At 37.1% G+C, this 14634-nt stretch overlaps 1 protein-coding gene across 1 annotated transcript in view; it reads right to left on the bottom strand.

Annotated features, from left to right (window-relative positions):
- The window catches only part of UBR1 (ubiquitin protein ligase E3 component n-recognin 1), a 126317-nt gene that overhangs the window by 19214 nt on the left and 92469 nt on the right, over window positions 1-14634 (bottom strand). Inside the window, 5 exon segments of the mRNA XM_028507958.2 lie at window positions 654-721; window positions 3715-3811; window positions 4808-4863; window positions 10042-10190; window positions 12013-12106. Coding sequence (XP_028363759.1) covers window positions 654-721; window positions 3715-3811; window positions 4808-4863; window positions 10042-10190; window positions 12013-12106 — 464 coding nt within the window.

The raw sequence follows: 14634 nt of genomic DNA on the forward strand, positions 1-14634 counted from the left end.
AGTCAAATTCTCAAGGGTCAGGGCCCGGTTTACCAGCACTTTTAGTGACTGTATGGGTAGAGGCCTGGAAAATGAGGGATGAGGATACTGGCTAAATGAGGGATGAGGATACTGGCTAACAAAAACTCCATGCTCCCAATCTCACCACTGTTCTCCCTAGAGATGTTTTTTTGAAGGAATGAAATCATTACAGGGATAAAAACATTCAAGAAACTCACAAAACAGTTGCCACCCCTCCACAGGTGTTTGGGGGAAGCCTAGCTGTGTCCATGGCTGGTCCTAGCACCAAATAACTAATAGTTTTAAGGTAGCTAATGGTGTCATTCACTTCTTATAAATAAATTAGGAAAAAGGGGAAAGGGAAAGCATTATCTATTAGAAGAAATTTGCTTATATAGACACCAGCTAATTATAATCAACTGTGGTAGGACCTATTATAAAGTAAAGCATAAATATGCTTTCATTTTTAAAGTGATTTTGATGTTCTCAGTGAAATCTCTACCTATCTGTAAACAAAATGGACAAAAGAGACAAATTCATAGTTTGAACACCAATAATTTATAATATTGAACAAAGAGCATCAATTTGAATTAGGAAAACACATAAAATTATAAACTTGAGTGACTTTTAATAAAATTTTATTGAACACTTACCAATACATGAAATAGATCTACAGATAGAAGGCAAGGTGTATCTTCTGATTTTAGGTTAGGAAGAACAACTAAAATAAATAAATGATTATAATTCAGTCAGTAAAATAGCAATGTAGTTAAATATAAAGCAAAATAGAAAATCTAAAACAAAAATTGTTCATAAAATAAAGAAACTGATACAATGGTACATTACACCTTTGAGATATGGAAACCATAATTAAATATAAACTAAACTGAGAACAGGCTCTTAGAAGGCCTTGGTTTCAATTTAAGAATTAAACAATAAGATAGAGGAGGAAAGGTAAATAAATTAAGATAACTCAAATAGAGACTGTTCAATAAATATTTGCTAAATGAATAAGAATTAGTTTTATACGACGTTCCCTAATACTTTTTTCTCCTTAACTACAAACTTCTAAATGTTCTGTGATAAAATATGTGAACAAATTTGAGGTGGGAAGCAGACAGAGCATGCAGTGTAGTAGAGTCAGTGAAATGAGGTGGAGAAGATCCTCCTGAACGAAGTAACGGTTTATACGGACTGAGGACTGGAAGGAAACGCAGATACTGTCTTTCTAATTTGGTCAGTGTCTAAGTTCACGAGTGAGGGAAACAGGGACAGGCAAATAAAATCAAGAATTTAAAACAACAGTAAGGGTTGTGTACATATAAAAATGAAGAGATTAATTGTATTTCAATAAAGCTATTATTTTTGCAAAGGAAGATGAGAAGACTTTTTCCACATTAGGTCAATATCTTAATCCCAGGTCCAAGAGTTTAAACCAAAAACATTCAAGCTAAGAGCATAGATAGGTGTTGGAGTCAGAATGGGTTCCAGTACTGGTTGTAATTATTTGTCATAGGCAAGGGACTTAACTAAATTTACAGTATACACACAATTCTGGGGAGGTTCATTAATTAACATATGCACTTATAACACTTATCTCAAGCCTGGCATATAGTTACCATTCAATAAATGTTATTGATATTGGCTTTATAAAACAAACTAAAGTGATCACAGGGCTTTGTCATTAATTAGCTGTTTGTTAGAGAAATGGGAAGGGAGAGAGAGGAGAGAAACATCAATATGTGGTTGCCTCTGCCCCCAACTTGGGACCTGGCCTGCAACCCAGGCATGTGCCCTGACTGGGTATTGAACCGGCAACCTTCTGGTTCACAGGCTAGCGCTCAATCCACTGAGCCACACCAGCCAGGGCCTCAGGACATCTTAATAACTCCTAATTCCTCCTGAATTCTATCACCTTTTCTGCCACTTTATCTGCCATCAATTTTTCTTTCTTTTTTTAAAAAAAATTTTTTTTTAGAGGGGGGGAAGAGAAGGAGAAAGAGAGGGAGAGAAACATCGATATGAGAGAGAAATATCAATTGGTTGCCTCCTGCACACGCCCCAGTTGGGACCAAACCTGCAACCCAGGCATGTGACCTGACCAGGAATCAAATGGGAGACCCCTTGCCTCAGGGGAGGCTGCCCAAACAACTGAGCTTCATGGGTAAGGGTTGCCATCAATTTTTCTTACAGGCAATTGTGAAATTCCTTTTCCTGGCTGCTGAATGTATTACTTTTAAATTCCTCTGAAATGAAAAGTTAATTTTGGCATGCATATTTTCATTTTATCTATAGTAAAGCTCTCTCTTTTTAGTAAATCAAAAACCTCAGCAAAGCTTATGTGATATAGTGGGAAAAGCTTGGGATTTTATAATCAGGGTTGGGTTCAAATATTTGTTCAGCCTTACTGGTTTTATGACCTTGATCAAAGTCATATGACTTCTCTGGGCCTTAGTTTCCTCATCTGTAAATGGGGATAATGATTTCTTTGAAGGATGAAGAAATAAGATTATATAAAAAGATCCTTGTATGGTGCCTAGCATGTACTTGGCTGTGAGCATTGTATGTCCTATTGCTACTGCAGAATCAATATATTAAGAACAATTTTCACTCTCTGGCTGGCGTAGCTCAGTGGATTGAGCACGGGCTGCGAACCAAAGTGTTGCAGGTTCGATTCCCAGTCAGGGTACATGCCTGGGTTGCAGGCCATGACCCCCAGCAACCACACATTGATGTTTCTCTCCCTCTCTCTCTATCTCCCTCCCTTCCCTCTCTAAAAATAAATAAATAAAATCTTTAAAAATTTTTTTTTCATTAGCTTTCACACAAAGCAGCTCTATTGTGGACTTCCCTATCTCTCAATCATTGTTATTTTTTAAAAATAATTTTTTTAAAGATTTTATTTATTTATTTACTTTTAGAGAGGGAAGGGAGGGGGAGAGAGAGAGAGAGAGGGAGAGAGAGAGAGAAACATCAATGTGCAGTTGCTGGGGGTTATGGCCTGCAACCTAGGCATGTACCCTGGCTGGGAATCAAACCTGGGACACTTTGGTTCCCAGACCGTGCTCAATCCACTGAGCTATGCCAGCCAGGGCTTAAAAATAATTTTTAAAAAATTTTAAAATTTATTTTTAGAGAGAGGGGAAGGAAAGCAGAAAGAGAAGGAGAGAAACATTGATCACTTGCCTCTCCCATGCCCCCAACTGGGGACCTGGCCTGCAACCCAGGCATGTGCCCTGGCTGGGAATTGAACCTGTGACCCTTTGCTTCACAGGCCTGCGCTCAATCCACAGAGCTATACAAGCCAGGGCAAAATATCTGCTACTTAAAAAATCAGATATTAAGAAACAACTGTATGTTTTATTTTATTTTTTGTTTTTGTGAGGGTTTAAAATGAGTGCAGTGTGTGGTTTCCTAACAAAATACACTGTCACCCGGGCTGGCATAGCTCAGTGGATTGAGCTCGGGCTGCGAACCAAAGTGTCGCAGGTTCGATTCCCAGTCAGGGCACATGCCTGGGTTGCAGGCCATGGTCCCCAGCAACTACACATTGATGTTTCTCTCTCTTTCTCCCTTCCTTCCCTCTTAAAAATAAATAAATAAAATCTTTAAAAAAATACACTGTCATAAATGTGATGGAAAAGACATATATATAATAAAATAATAATAGTAGTAGTAGCAGCAGTAGCAGTAGTAATTCAGTGTAGGCTCTACCTGATAGGAGACGAATCAGATGTTTCTGTATCAGGACTTGAGGACAGGTGCTCCTCTGTGCAATGGCAAACTGCATTAATGCTTTCAGACCATTATGCTGATTATAAAGAGAGGAATATAAAAGGGAAAAATAATAGACCTAAGTCATTCGCTGTAAAAATAAATCCCAGTCTGTAAGAATTAGTTGCAGACTTATTATATACTTAATATTCTTGCAAATAAATTTCAATATTAATACTCTGAAAAGTTTTATAACCTTGCCAAATTTTTAACAGCTTTCCCATGAAAAAGAGGTATTAAAGCTATAATCACTTCAATTCTCACTTAAGTATTCATTTTCTCCAGAGTCAATTTCTTAAATGCCTGGTCTAATTTATTCTACTGAGGCCTGTACAAATAAATATATTAATAGAACTTCTAAAATTATGACAAACCCTGAATTCAGGGAACAGCGCTCCTATTTCCCGAACAGAAAAAACTCATCAGAAGCCCATTGTGGATTACAAGTCCCTGTGCCAGCTGTCAGAAAAATAAGAGGGTAATTGGGTAGGAAGGGGTTGGTCTAAGAAATCCTTAGTCACCCATTCTGTGCTCACAGGGCTCCTGAGCACATTCTTGAGTGTCGTTTTGAGGGCCCATACGTTATGAGGCTTAGGCCTGAGCCTAGTCCTGTAGTGTCAGGATATGCCCATCAAGGAAGCATGGCTTAGTTTTATTCCTGAATTCAGTATGATGATTTATTTAGAGCTAAGCCAGCATTAATAATTAATGTCACATGATGATGCAAAGTTAGTGAGAAGGGAAAATGTAGATTTCTAATTTGGCAATAAACAGAGAACGGGAGAAAAACCAACCAGTATCATCTGAAATCTCTCTGAATTACACTGAACCACCAAGACTGAGTAACCTCTAAAGTGTACAGTGGCCATTCACTCTTTATGAGACCAAAGTGGCTCCTTAAAAAACAACCATAGAATTCTGCTAATTTTACAGAAAAAGCAGTGAATAAAGAATTTTTTAAAAGATAAACCAACTGTGGACTCCCTAAAAAAGCCTACCATGAGTCACATGTACCCTGCACAAACATACATACCTGTCGATTTTGAAGTGCTCCAAACAGAGGTTTTCCTTCATCTCCCAAGAGGTTTTCTCAAAGAGTAAGAAAAACAAAAATAATAAGTCCTGAATACTTGGTTTCCTTCTATCGGATATCTTTTTACTAATCACATTTTTCATCAGATTCAAAGTTTCATGTTTAAGTCTGTGCCAAAATTTCTAAATTTTGGAGTGAGGGAATATTATAGAAGCCAAAGACAGATCACTTACAAATTGCTAATATAAACAATAAGTTCCCTGCAGCAATCTATAAAGAATACTTGGGAAAAACAAAGCTTCCTGGTTCATTTTTCTACTTTTAACATCTCTTCTATGCAAAAATTTTAAAATAATTTTTAATAGAGTTGCAACCCATTTTTTATTATAGTTAACATATAAGTAACAATTTATTGTGCTGAAAAATAATACACAAAGTAGATGCAAATAACTTTATTGCTCTTATAGGTAGTATTAAAAAGAACTATAAAAGATTAATAGAGAAAAAGATGAAAATAAAAATAACAAAAAAAAGAATTCAGAAATATACAGGGTCCAGCAGAAGTAATGCCTGCTTGAGTGTGGTTGGTAGGCAATAATATGGGTATAAAATTTATAATTTTAATTTGAACATTTCACCAAAAATATTATATGGTGTACTTGAGTGTGATATTGTTATGTTACAGAATTATATGCTTATGATTTTGTGATAAAATATTTTATAATAAAAAAGAGATGTTATTTGTGCCGGTCCCTATATTCTGCCTTGTTGGCTAGTGTATTATTTCTAAATTACTTTTTACTTCTTTTTTCACAGATTCTCAGCATCAGATACATCTATGAATGGGGAAGGCTTATTTCTTTTGTTTCCATCTTTGAATGTTCTCAACTATGACAATACATTTTGTCCATGTCTCTCCACACTCACCGGGAAAGAGGTAAGTTAGTTAACAGCTTATGCACTAGGATAAAGTAAAGCATTATGTCCACTGGATGGAAAAGCACTATAGTGAAAACAATGTAACACCATATTAATCAAACAGAGTCCAATTAACTAGGATACAGACCATATATAAAGATTTAGTCTTGTTCTCCAGTGAATTTCTCATCTATTTTATGACAAAACTGACTTTCTTTATGTTTAGTGTCTAAATATAAATTCTTGATTCCTAATGCTTATACTGCACTGAAAGTCTTCAAGAGAAAGTTAGATTTTTGTTCTATTTAAACCTATTGTTATTATTTCTCATTTTATTTAACCCCTGTAAATATAAACCCGTATATTATATTTTACTCATGACCCAAGTTCGGCGGGTTTGGAAGTAACTCCTGAAATTTGTTCACAGAGACTGATGTTGAAATGATTTCATGCTATTTAAGTCAAATCATGAAAGTGTCTTGTTACAAAAATATATTTAAACAAACAAAATGTGGTAGACCCCATTAAAAACAACCACCAAAAATATATATTGGAAATAAAGACAGAAACTGGATGGGTAAAGATGCTATGAAAGAATAAGTTATTGTTCTTTTTCATGTAGTACTGCATATCTCATAACTGTAATGAGCAACAATGCTAATTTAAAAAATCTAAGTCATTCTTCATTGTTATACTTTTCTCCTCCCTCCCCACCACCTTTAATGAAGTATAATTGATTTATAGCATTGTATTGGGTTGGGCAAAATGTCTGTTTAGGTTTTTCTGTAAAATACACATTTTTCATTTTTACTAATAACTTTATTGATTTGGATATTAGGAGTAGGTCAATTATTTCTCACTATTAGCTTCTAGTCAGTAGAGGCCAGAGGTGCTGCTAAACATGTTCCACTGCATAAGACAGCCCCACAGCAAATAATTCTTTGGTCAAAATGTCAATAGTACTAAGAAACTTCTGCAAACCACTTTTGACACAGTTCATCATTCACAGCACCTTCTCCACACACTTCACAAATATTTTGCATTTCAATTGTGTTTTTACCTTTCTTGAAATAATAAAGCATTAATATATAAAAAATGTTACGTGTTTGGGTGGATATTTTGACAGCTGGCCACCACTGGGAACAGCTGCTTTGCCTGGGTAACAACAACACTGACTGGTCCAATTTATACAAAAATATAAAATTATGGACTTCCAGTCAAGATGGAGGCATAAGTAAACATGCCTCACCTCTGCACACAACTAAAGCAAAAAATACAACTAGACTACAAAACAAATATCAACCAGAATTGTCAGAAAATTGAGTTGTGTGGAAGTCTGACAATGTAAAGAAGTCACATTCACGCAGACTTGTAGGAGGGGTGGAGACACGGAAAGGCACAGAAGACAGGAATGGGCACACCCACATCCACGTGTGGTAGATAAAAAATGGGAGGGATACCTCAGGAGTAAGGGATCTCAGGCACAGCCCAGACCACCCAGACCAGTGTTCCAGTGCCAGGAAGTTAAGTCCCCATAATTTATGGCTGTAAAATCAGTGAGGGTTGGGGCTGCGGAGGAAACAGTGGGATTCTCAAGAGACTCCTCTTAAAAGGCCTGCAAAGGACTTAAGACTCCCGAAGACCCACCACCCTCTGGGATTCAGCACCAGGGCAACAGCTGGAAGGGCACTGGAGGCCTATGGGAAGAAAGTGAAGTGGGAGTGCCGGGAGACATCTTCCTCCTGGGCAAAATTCCAGAGTGCAGGCAGTGACATTATCCCCTCTTTAAGCCCTCCTCCACACAGAGCAAGAGAGTGGTGATGTGGGTTGCCCCACCCTGGTGATTACCTGAGGCCCCACCCCACACAGTTTACAGGTGCCTTTTCTACAGTAGGCCACACTATTAAAACAGGGAGTCACCCTGGCTGGCATAGATCAGTGGATTGAGCGTGGGCTGCAAACCGGTGTCGCAGGTTCGATTCCCAGTCAGGGTACATGCCTGGGTTGCCAGCCATGACCCCCAGCAACTGCACATTGATGTTTCTCTCTCTCTCTCTTTCTCCCTCCTTTCCCTCTCTAAAAATAAATAAATAAAATCTTAAAAAAAAAAAAACCCCACCAGGGAGTCAAAACAGCTCTACCTAATACACAGAAAAAAATATAGGGAGGCTGCCAAAATGAGGAGACAAAGAAATATGGCCCAAGTGAAAAAACAGAACAAAACTCCTGAAAAAGAACTAAATGAAATGGAGGTTAGCAAACTATTAGATGCACAGTTCAAAACACTGGGTATCAGGATGCTCCAGGAACTCACTGGGTACTTTAACAGCATAAAAAAGACCCACACAGACATGAAGGCTGCATTAGGTGAAATAAAGAAAAATCTACATGGACCAACAGTGGAGGGGATGAAGCTGAGAATCACATCAATGATATGGAACACAAGAAAGGAAAATGCACTCAATCAGAACAGCAGGAAGAAAAAAGGATTTAAAAAAACAAGGATAGGCTTAGGAACCTCTGGGAAATCTTTAAACATATGAACATCCAAATCATAGGGGTGCCAGAAGAGGAAGAGCAACAAATTGAAAAGTTATTTGAAAAAATAAGGAAAGAAAACTTCCCAAATTTGGTGATGAAAATAGATATCCAAGTCCATGAAGTACAGAGTCTCAAATAAAATGAACCTAAAGAGGACCACACCAGGACATATCATAATGAAAATGCCAAATGTTAAAGATAAAGAGAGAACCTTAAAAGCAAAGAGTAACCTACAAAGGAGTTCCCATAAGACTGTCAGCTGATTTCTCAAAAGAAACTTTGCAGAAGAAGTCCCTTGCCAGAAGGGACTGGCAAGAAGTATTCAAACTGATGAAAAGCAAGGACCTACAACCAAGATTACTCTATCCAGCAAAGCAATCAGTTAGAATTGAAGGGCACATCAAGTGCTTCCCAGACAAGGTAAAACTAAGTAAGTTCATCACTAAGCCATTATTATATGAAGTGCTAAAGGGAATTCTATAAGAAAAAGAAGATCAAAACAATGAATATTAACATGGCAATAAATTCACAACTATCAATAATAGAATCCAAATAATATACTAAGCAAACAGGCAGAACACAAACAGAATCACAGATACAGAATTCATTTGGAGGGTTATCCTTTGGGAGAGGGAAGGGGGAATATAGGGGGAAAAGTACAGGGAATAAGAAGCATAATTGGTAAGTACAAAATAGACACGGGATGTTATGAACAGTATATGTAATAGAGTAGCCAAAGAATGATATGCATGACCCATGGATGTGAACTAAGGGAAGGGACTGCTGGAGGGAATGGGGGTACCAGGGGGAGGAGGGCAAAGGGGAAAATATTGGGACAACTACAATTGCATAATCAATAAAATATATTTAAAAGAAAAATATATAAAATTATGTACATAAAGAATAAGTTTCTAAGACTTCACTTTGTATTAAATGTACCTTTATAATGTTATGACAGAATCTCATTCATAGTAAAATGTTCTCAAGTTAAAAAAATGTTGTGATTTCATTCATCTTCAACATTTAAATGATTGCACAAAAATTCACCAATTTTGATAAGTTTTTAAAAAATGCACACTGATATGACTGACAGCTGTCACAATACAGTCTAACAAAATAGTTTCAAATGACGTTAAAGACAACTAAGCACTACTAGAGTCATTGTACAGAAAAAGCATTAACAGACATTTTGGCCAAACTGATGTAAATTTAGGGTGTACAATATGCTGCTTTGATTGCTACATTTTCTATAGAAAGCTTTTAATGTAACAGGTAACTTTAAAGTAGGCTTCCTTTCAGATTTGGTTAGCTTCTGCCTGCTAATCTGTCTCTCCTGACCACCTCAGTCAGTCTTTCTTTCCAATTTTAAGTGACTTTCTAAATTCTTTAGGGGATCCCTTTCTTTTTCTCTTAACATGTAAAAGAAATAATAATTAACTGAATCTTTCTGTAGTGGTTCTTCTTCCTCTGAGCCTTTTCTTCTTGGCCTTCTAGCACTGCAAATCTTCCATATTTTCAATCTAGCTTGCCTCATGATGTCCATTTCAAATATTTTTTGCTTATGTTGCATATGGACATTATTGTTGTTAAAAAGAGATCAATACAAAAATTCTCAGACTAAATGGCATCAGGCTACACTAATCTACTGAAATACTAACAGTATGTTCAAACAAATAACTATTCGAAGCCATCAGGGAAAAAAAGGGATAATTTTTAGTCAGTCAATGTTCATTGTTCCTATAAAACCTCCCAACCAGTTCTCATATAGGCTGTACCAATTGCCTGAATAGTGAAAGCACATGTGCTCCAGGTCATCATAGGGATTCGAGGGTCCGTTTCATCAGGAGGCACTTTCAGTCCAATTCTATAAATTGTTGTGGCAAAGAGAATGACCATTTCCTTGATGCTATTAGAATATTTTATCCTAAAAATAAAATAGGAAAAACATATAACATGATTTAGTAAAAGGGACTACCTACTGAGAAATCTAATTAGGCATTGAAGCAATAAACAATTTAACTCCTTTTGATAAAGTAAGCTGGTTTTTTAAAAATTTTTTTAAAGATTTTTTAATTTATTTTTAGAGAGGGAAGGGAGGGGGAGAGAGAGAGAGAGACAGACAGAGACAGACAGAGACAGAGACATTAATGTGTGGTTGCTGGGGGTCATGGCCTGCAACCCAGGCATGTACCCTGACTGGGAATCGAACTTGCGACACTTTGGTTCGCAGCCCGCGGTCAATCCACTGAGCTACGCCAGCCAGGGTGCTGATAAAGTAAGCTGTTCTTTATCAAGTTACAGATTAGAACTTCAGCAGAAAATTTATTCATTAAGAAAAAACTGGAGCCCTAGCTGGTGTGGCTTGGTTGGAGCATTGTCCCATAAACCGAAAGGTCATGGGTTTGATTCCCAGTCAGGGCACTTAAGGATTCCCAGAAAGGTGACTTAAGGATTTTCAGGAGTCACAGACTGAACCTAGGTTGCAGGTTCAGTCCCCAGTCATGGTGAGTACAGGAGGCAGCAATTGGATGTCTGTCTCTCTTTCACATAGATGTTTCTCTCCCTCATTCCCTCCCTTCCCCTCTCTCTAAAATTAATGAGCATGTCCTTGGGTAAGGATTAAAAAAAAAAAAAAAGAAAGAAAAATGGGAAAAGCCAAACTGTGTTTCCTATAGCCAAAAAAATCTCCCTTACAAAATGGTAATGACCCATATAACTTCACTTCCTAGGAAAGATGCAGTAAATGATCACAGCAGAAAAGGCTTCAGCCCAAATAAAGGGACAGACTAGACAGTGCAAGAACAAAATTCAGAGGAAAAAGATCTGACATAACAAGTTTAGTGTCTGGAAAAAGGACCAAGAAGTACCTTTGTGTTAATAAGGTGTGTGTGGGGAGGGGCAGGAGCAGGTGGTAGTAATACCCTGTATTTGGAGGGATAATTTCTGGTTTCCTGAACTTCCATCTGTAATAAGTTAACATGTATTTTCAGTAGCAGTGGGATACATAATATAAATAAGGATCACAACTAGAAATATTTACCTCAGATAATACTCATCAAATCAAGGGTGTCAAACTCATTTTCACTGGGGGCCACATCAGGCTCACAGTTGCCTTCAAAGGGCCAAATGGAATTTTAGGATTGTATAAATGTAACTACTCCTTAATTAGGGGCAAGGCACTCGGTAAGCCACCAGGTAGAAACAAGGTGCTGGGCCGGACAAAACAAGGTGGAGGGCCAGATTTGGCCCACGGGCCTTGTGTTTGCCACAGGTATTAAATAATACCAGATTTAGATTTATTTTTCAATGTGTTTTCACATAAATATCTTTCCAATAATCTTATGAGGTAAGTTAGGAAGGAACTGTCTCAATTTTACAAACAAGAATAATGAATTAGGGAGGGAGAAAGGTGACTTAAGGATTTTCGGGAGTCACAGAGCAAATACAGATGTGACTTAAACTGAGGTCTCTTAAATTCTGCTTTTCTGTAGGTTGGACTAAATAGAAATGGCACTTTTGTTGCTCAAAAATATTTAATGATAGGCGTGGTCTACCCTAGCATATATTACTCTAATATCTCAAATCACTTAATTGTATTAATACAAATAAAACTCCAGGGAAAAAGAAAAAAGATAAAAATGGGAAAAAGAAACAATTTTACAAACAAAGCAGGAAGGAAGTATGGAAGCAAGGAAGGACTGTTCTCCACTGTATTTTCACAACCATTTTAAAATTTAGATACTTACGAAGACTCAACTCCATAACTCAGGATGGAATGGAACTCAAAAGTGGAATCACCCATTCCTTGATCAAATAGGACTGGAATTGCTGGGTTTTCTCCTTATAAATTAAAAGGAAAAAGAAAAATCATGAAAGTTTAGTCTGATGCACACCTTTGCAGCTTATAAAAATTGTATGTGATTATTTTTAAAAATTCAGAAAATGATAATAAGCAATAAACAATCATTCAAAATTTCTCCATACAGATAACATTATGTGATATTCTTCTGTTCTCCCTATGACTGTTTCACGCATTAGATTTTTAAAAAATATTTTATTTATTTATTTTTAGAGAGGGAACGGAGGGAGAAAGAGAGAGAGAAACATCAATGTGCGGTTGCTGGGGGCCATGGCCTGCAACCCAGGCATGTGTCCTGACTGGGAATTGAACCTGCGACACTTTGAGATTTTTTTAAAAGGACATATATAATACTGTTCTGTCTCTTGTTTTTTTCACCAATGGATCAGAAAATGTCTTTCCACATCAGTAACTCTGCATCTCTATTTTCATTTTTAATGGATATATAGCATTCTAATAGTAAGGCATCATACAGTAAATAACAGCAAAGGATTTGTAGCCAAACTGTCTGGGTTTGAATCCTAGCTCTGATATTAACTGTTATGAAGACCATGAGTAAATATTAAAACTCTTTGTGGCTCCATTTCCTCATCAAATTTGAATTATTGTTGCCCTATATGAATGTTTTTTTTTCTGGTTGCCTTGAAGATTTTGTCTTCATCCTTGGTTTTGGCAGTTTGCATTTGATCTATCTGGGTGTGGTTATCTTTAAGTTTATCTGAGGTTTATTGAACTTCTTATGTCTGTATTTTTAATGTCTTTCACCAAATTTCTTAAGTGGTTTCCAGCCATTTATTTCTTCAAATATTTTTTTTCTTTACCATTCTTTTTCATTTTGGGACTTCAATGGCACAAATGTTGAATTAAAGGAAAAATTATTCTATCTGTTCTTAAAGCCGTTTCTTTTTACTCCTTGGCTTTTTCTGTCTATTCTATAAGTAGGATAATTTCCACTGATCTAATTTCAAATTTACTAACTCTTACTTCCCAATCTCCACTTTACTATTGAGATCATCCAATTAATTATTTCATGTAGCATTTTTTCAATTCTATTATCTCTATTTAGTTTTTTTATAGTTCTATTTTTTCCTCCTGATAACTCCTATATTTCCGCTTATTTCAAGAGTGTTCACCTTTACCTTACTTTTAAAAAAAATCTTCACCCGAGGATATCTTTATTGATTTGAGAGAGAGAGAAATTGATGTGAGAGAAACATCGATCAGTTGCCTCCAGTATGCATGTGACTAGGGATCGAACCTGTACCCCAGGTATGTGTCCTGACTGGGGATTGAACCCACAACCTTTTTATGGTGTGTATGGGATGATGCTCAAACCAGCCGAGCCATCTGTCTAGGGCTATCTTGTTTCATAATTACATACCTGCTTTAAACTTTATGCCTGAAAAGTTCAACATTTCAGTATTTCAGGGTTGGTATTTGATTGTTTTTTTGTCCTTGAGAGCTGGTCCGATTCTCCTGGTTCAAGGTATATCAAATAATTTTGGATTGTATCTTGAATATTTTGAATATTACATGTGAGCTTCTGGCACCTATTAAAAGTCTCTGGAAAAATGTGCTATGTTTTGTTAGGCAATTAACCGCATTAGGTTCCACAAGTTCTGTCTCACTGTGGGTGGTTCCAGTGTTGGTTTTCAGTGCCTTTGCTGTCAGCAGCTGCCAGGACACAATCTACTCAGGCGTAAGTCTGGGACTTGACTGGTGATTTAATCAAACTTTGATCTCAAAGCTGCTGCTAAGCTTCTCGGGCCCTGCCCTGCACAACGTGGAGCTTAAAGTGAGCCCAGAACTTGTGTTGGTCTCAAAAATAGATTACCCTTCTATAACTCTTTCCTCTTTGGAATTCCCCCTCTACTTTCTAGCTCCAAGAAGCCCTTTCTCCTAGTTCTTCTGGTTAAAATGACAAGTTTCTCTCAGTTTTAGTTCCCTGCACTGTCATCAGCTAGCCTTACATGTGAAGCTGTGAGGCAACGAGAAAAAAATAAATAAGGATTCATTCCACCTTCTTTGGAAGACTGGGGTCCCTTTTCCTAGTTCTTCTGGCTGGAGAGATTAGTTTTCTCTTGTGACTTTAGGTGTCTACATGGCTACCATAGCAAGGCAGCTCTATGACAGCTTTGAGGGGGCTAGCTTCAGAGAGGGCCAGAAGAGGGGGTAAAAACCACAACAGGAATTCCCTTTAGACTCTCCAGCTCTGAGGGGTTTCTTTTCCTCTTCCTGGTCCTCTAGCCAGAAAGAGAGCACCTCTTTTGGAGATTCTGTTGTTCCTGTTACACAGTTCTGTGACTAAGGTTACCATAAGTCAAAGCTAGGAAATAAAGGAGGAAAAAACAACAACCCAAGATACTCAGTGCCTATACCAATCATTCTTTAAATTGTGACTTCTTTTTTCTCTTAGCCTTTATTTTCTATTTTTTAACTTAAATTGTATTTTATTGTGTAAGCTTTTCCAGTTGTCCCAATTTTTTCCCCTTTACCCATCCACCTAGAC

Source organism: Phyllostomus discolor, chromosome 1 (genome assembly GCF_004126475.2).
Source record: "Phyllostomus discolor isolate MPI-MPIP mPhyDis1 chromosome 1, mPhyDis1.pri.v3, whole genome shotgun sequence".
NCBI lineage: Eukaryota > Metazoa > Chordata > Mammalia > Chiroptera > Phyllostomidae > Phyllostomus > Phyllostomus discolor.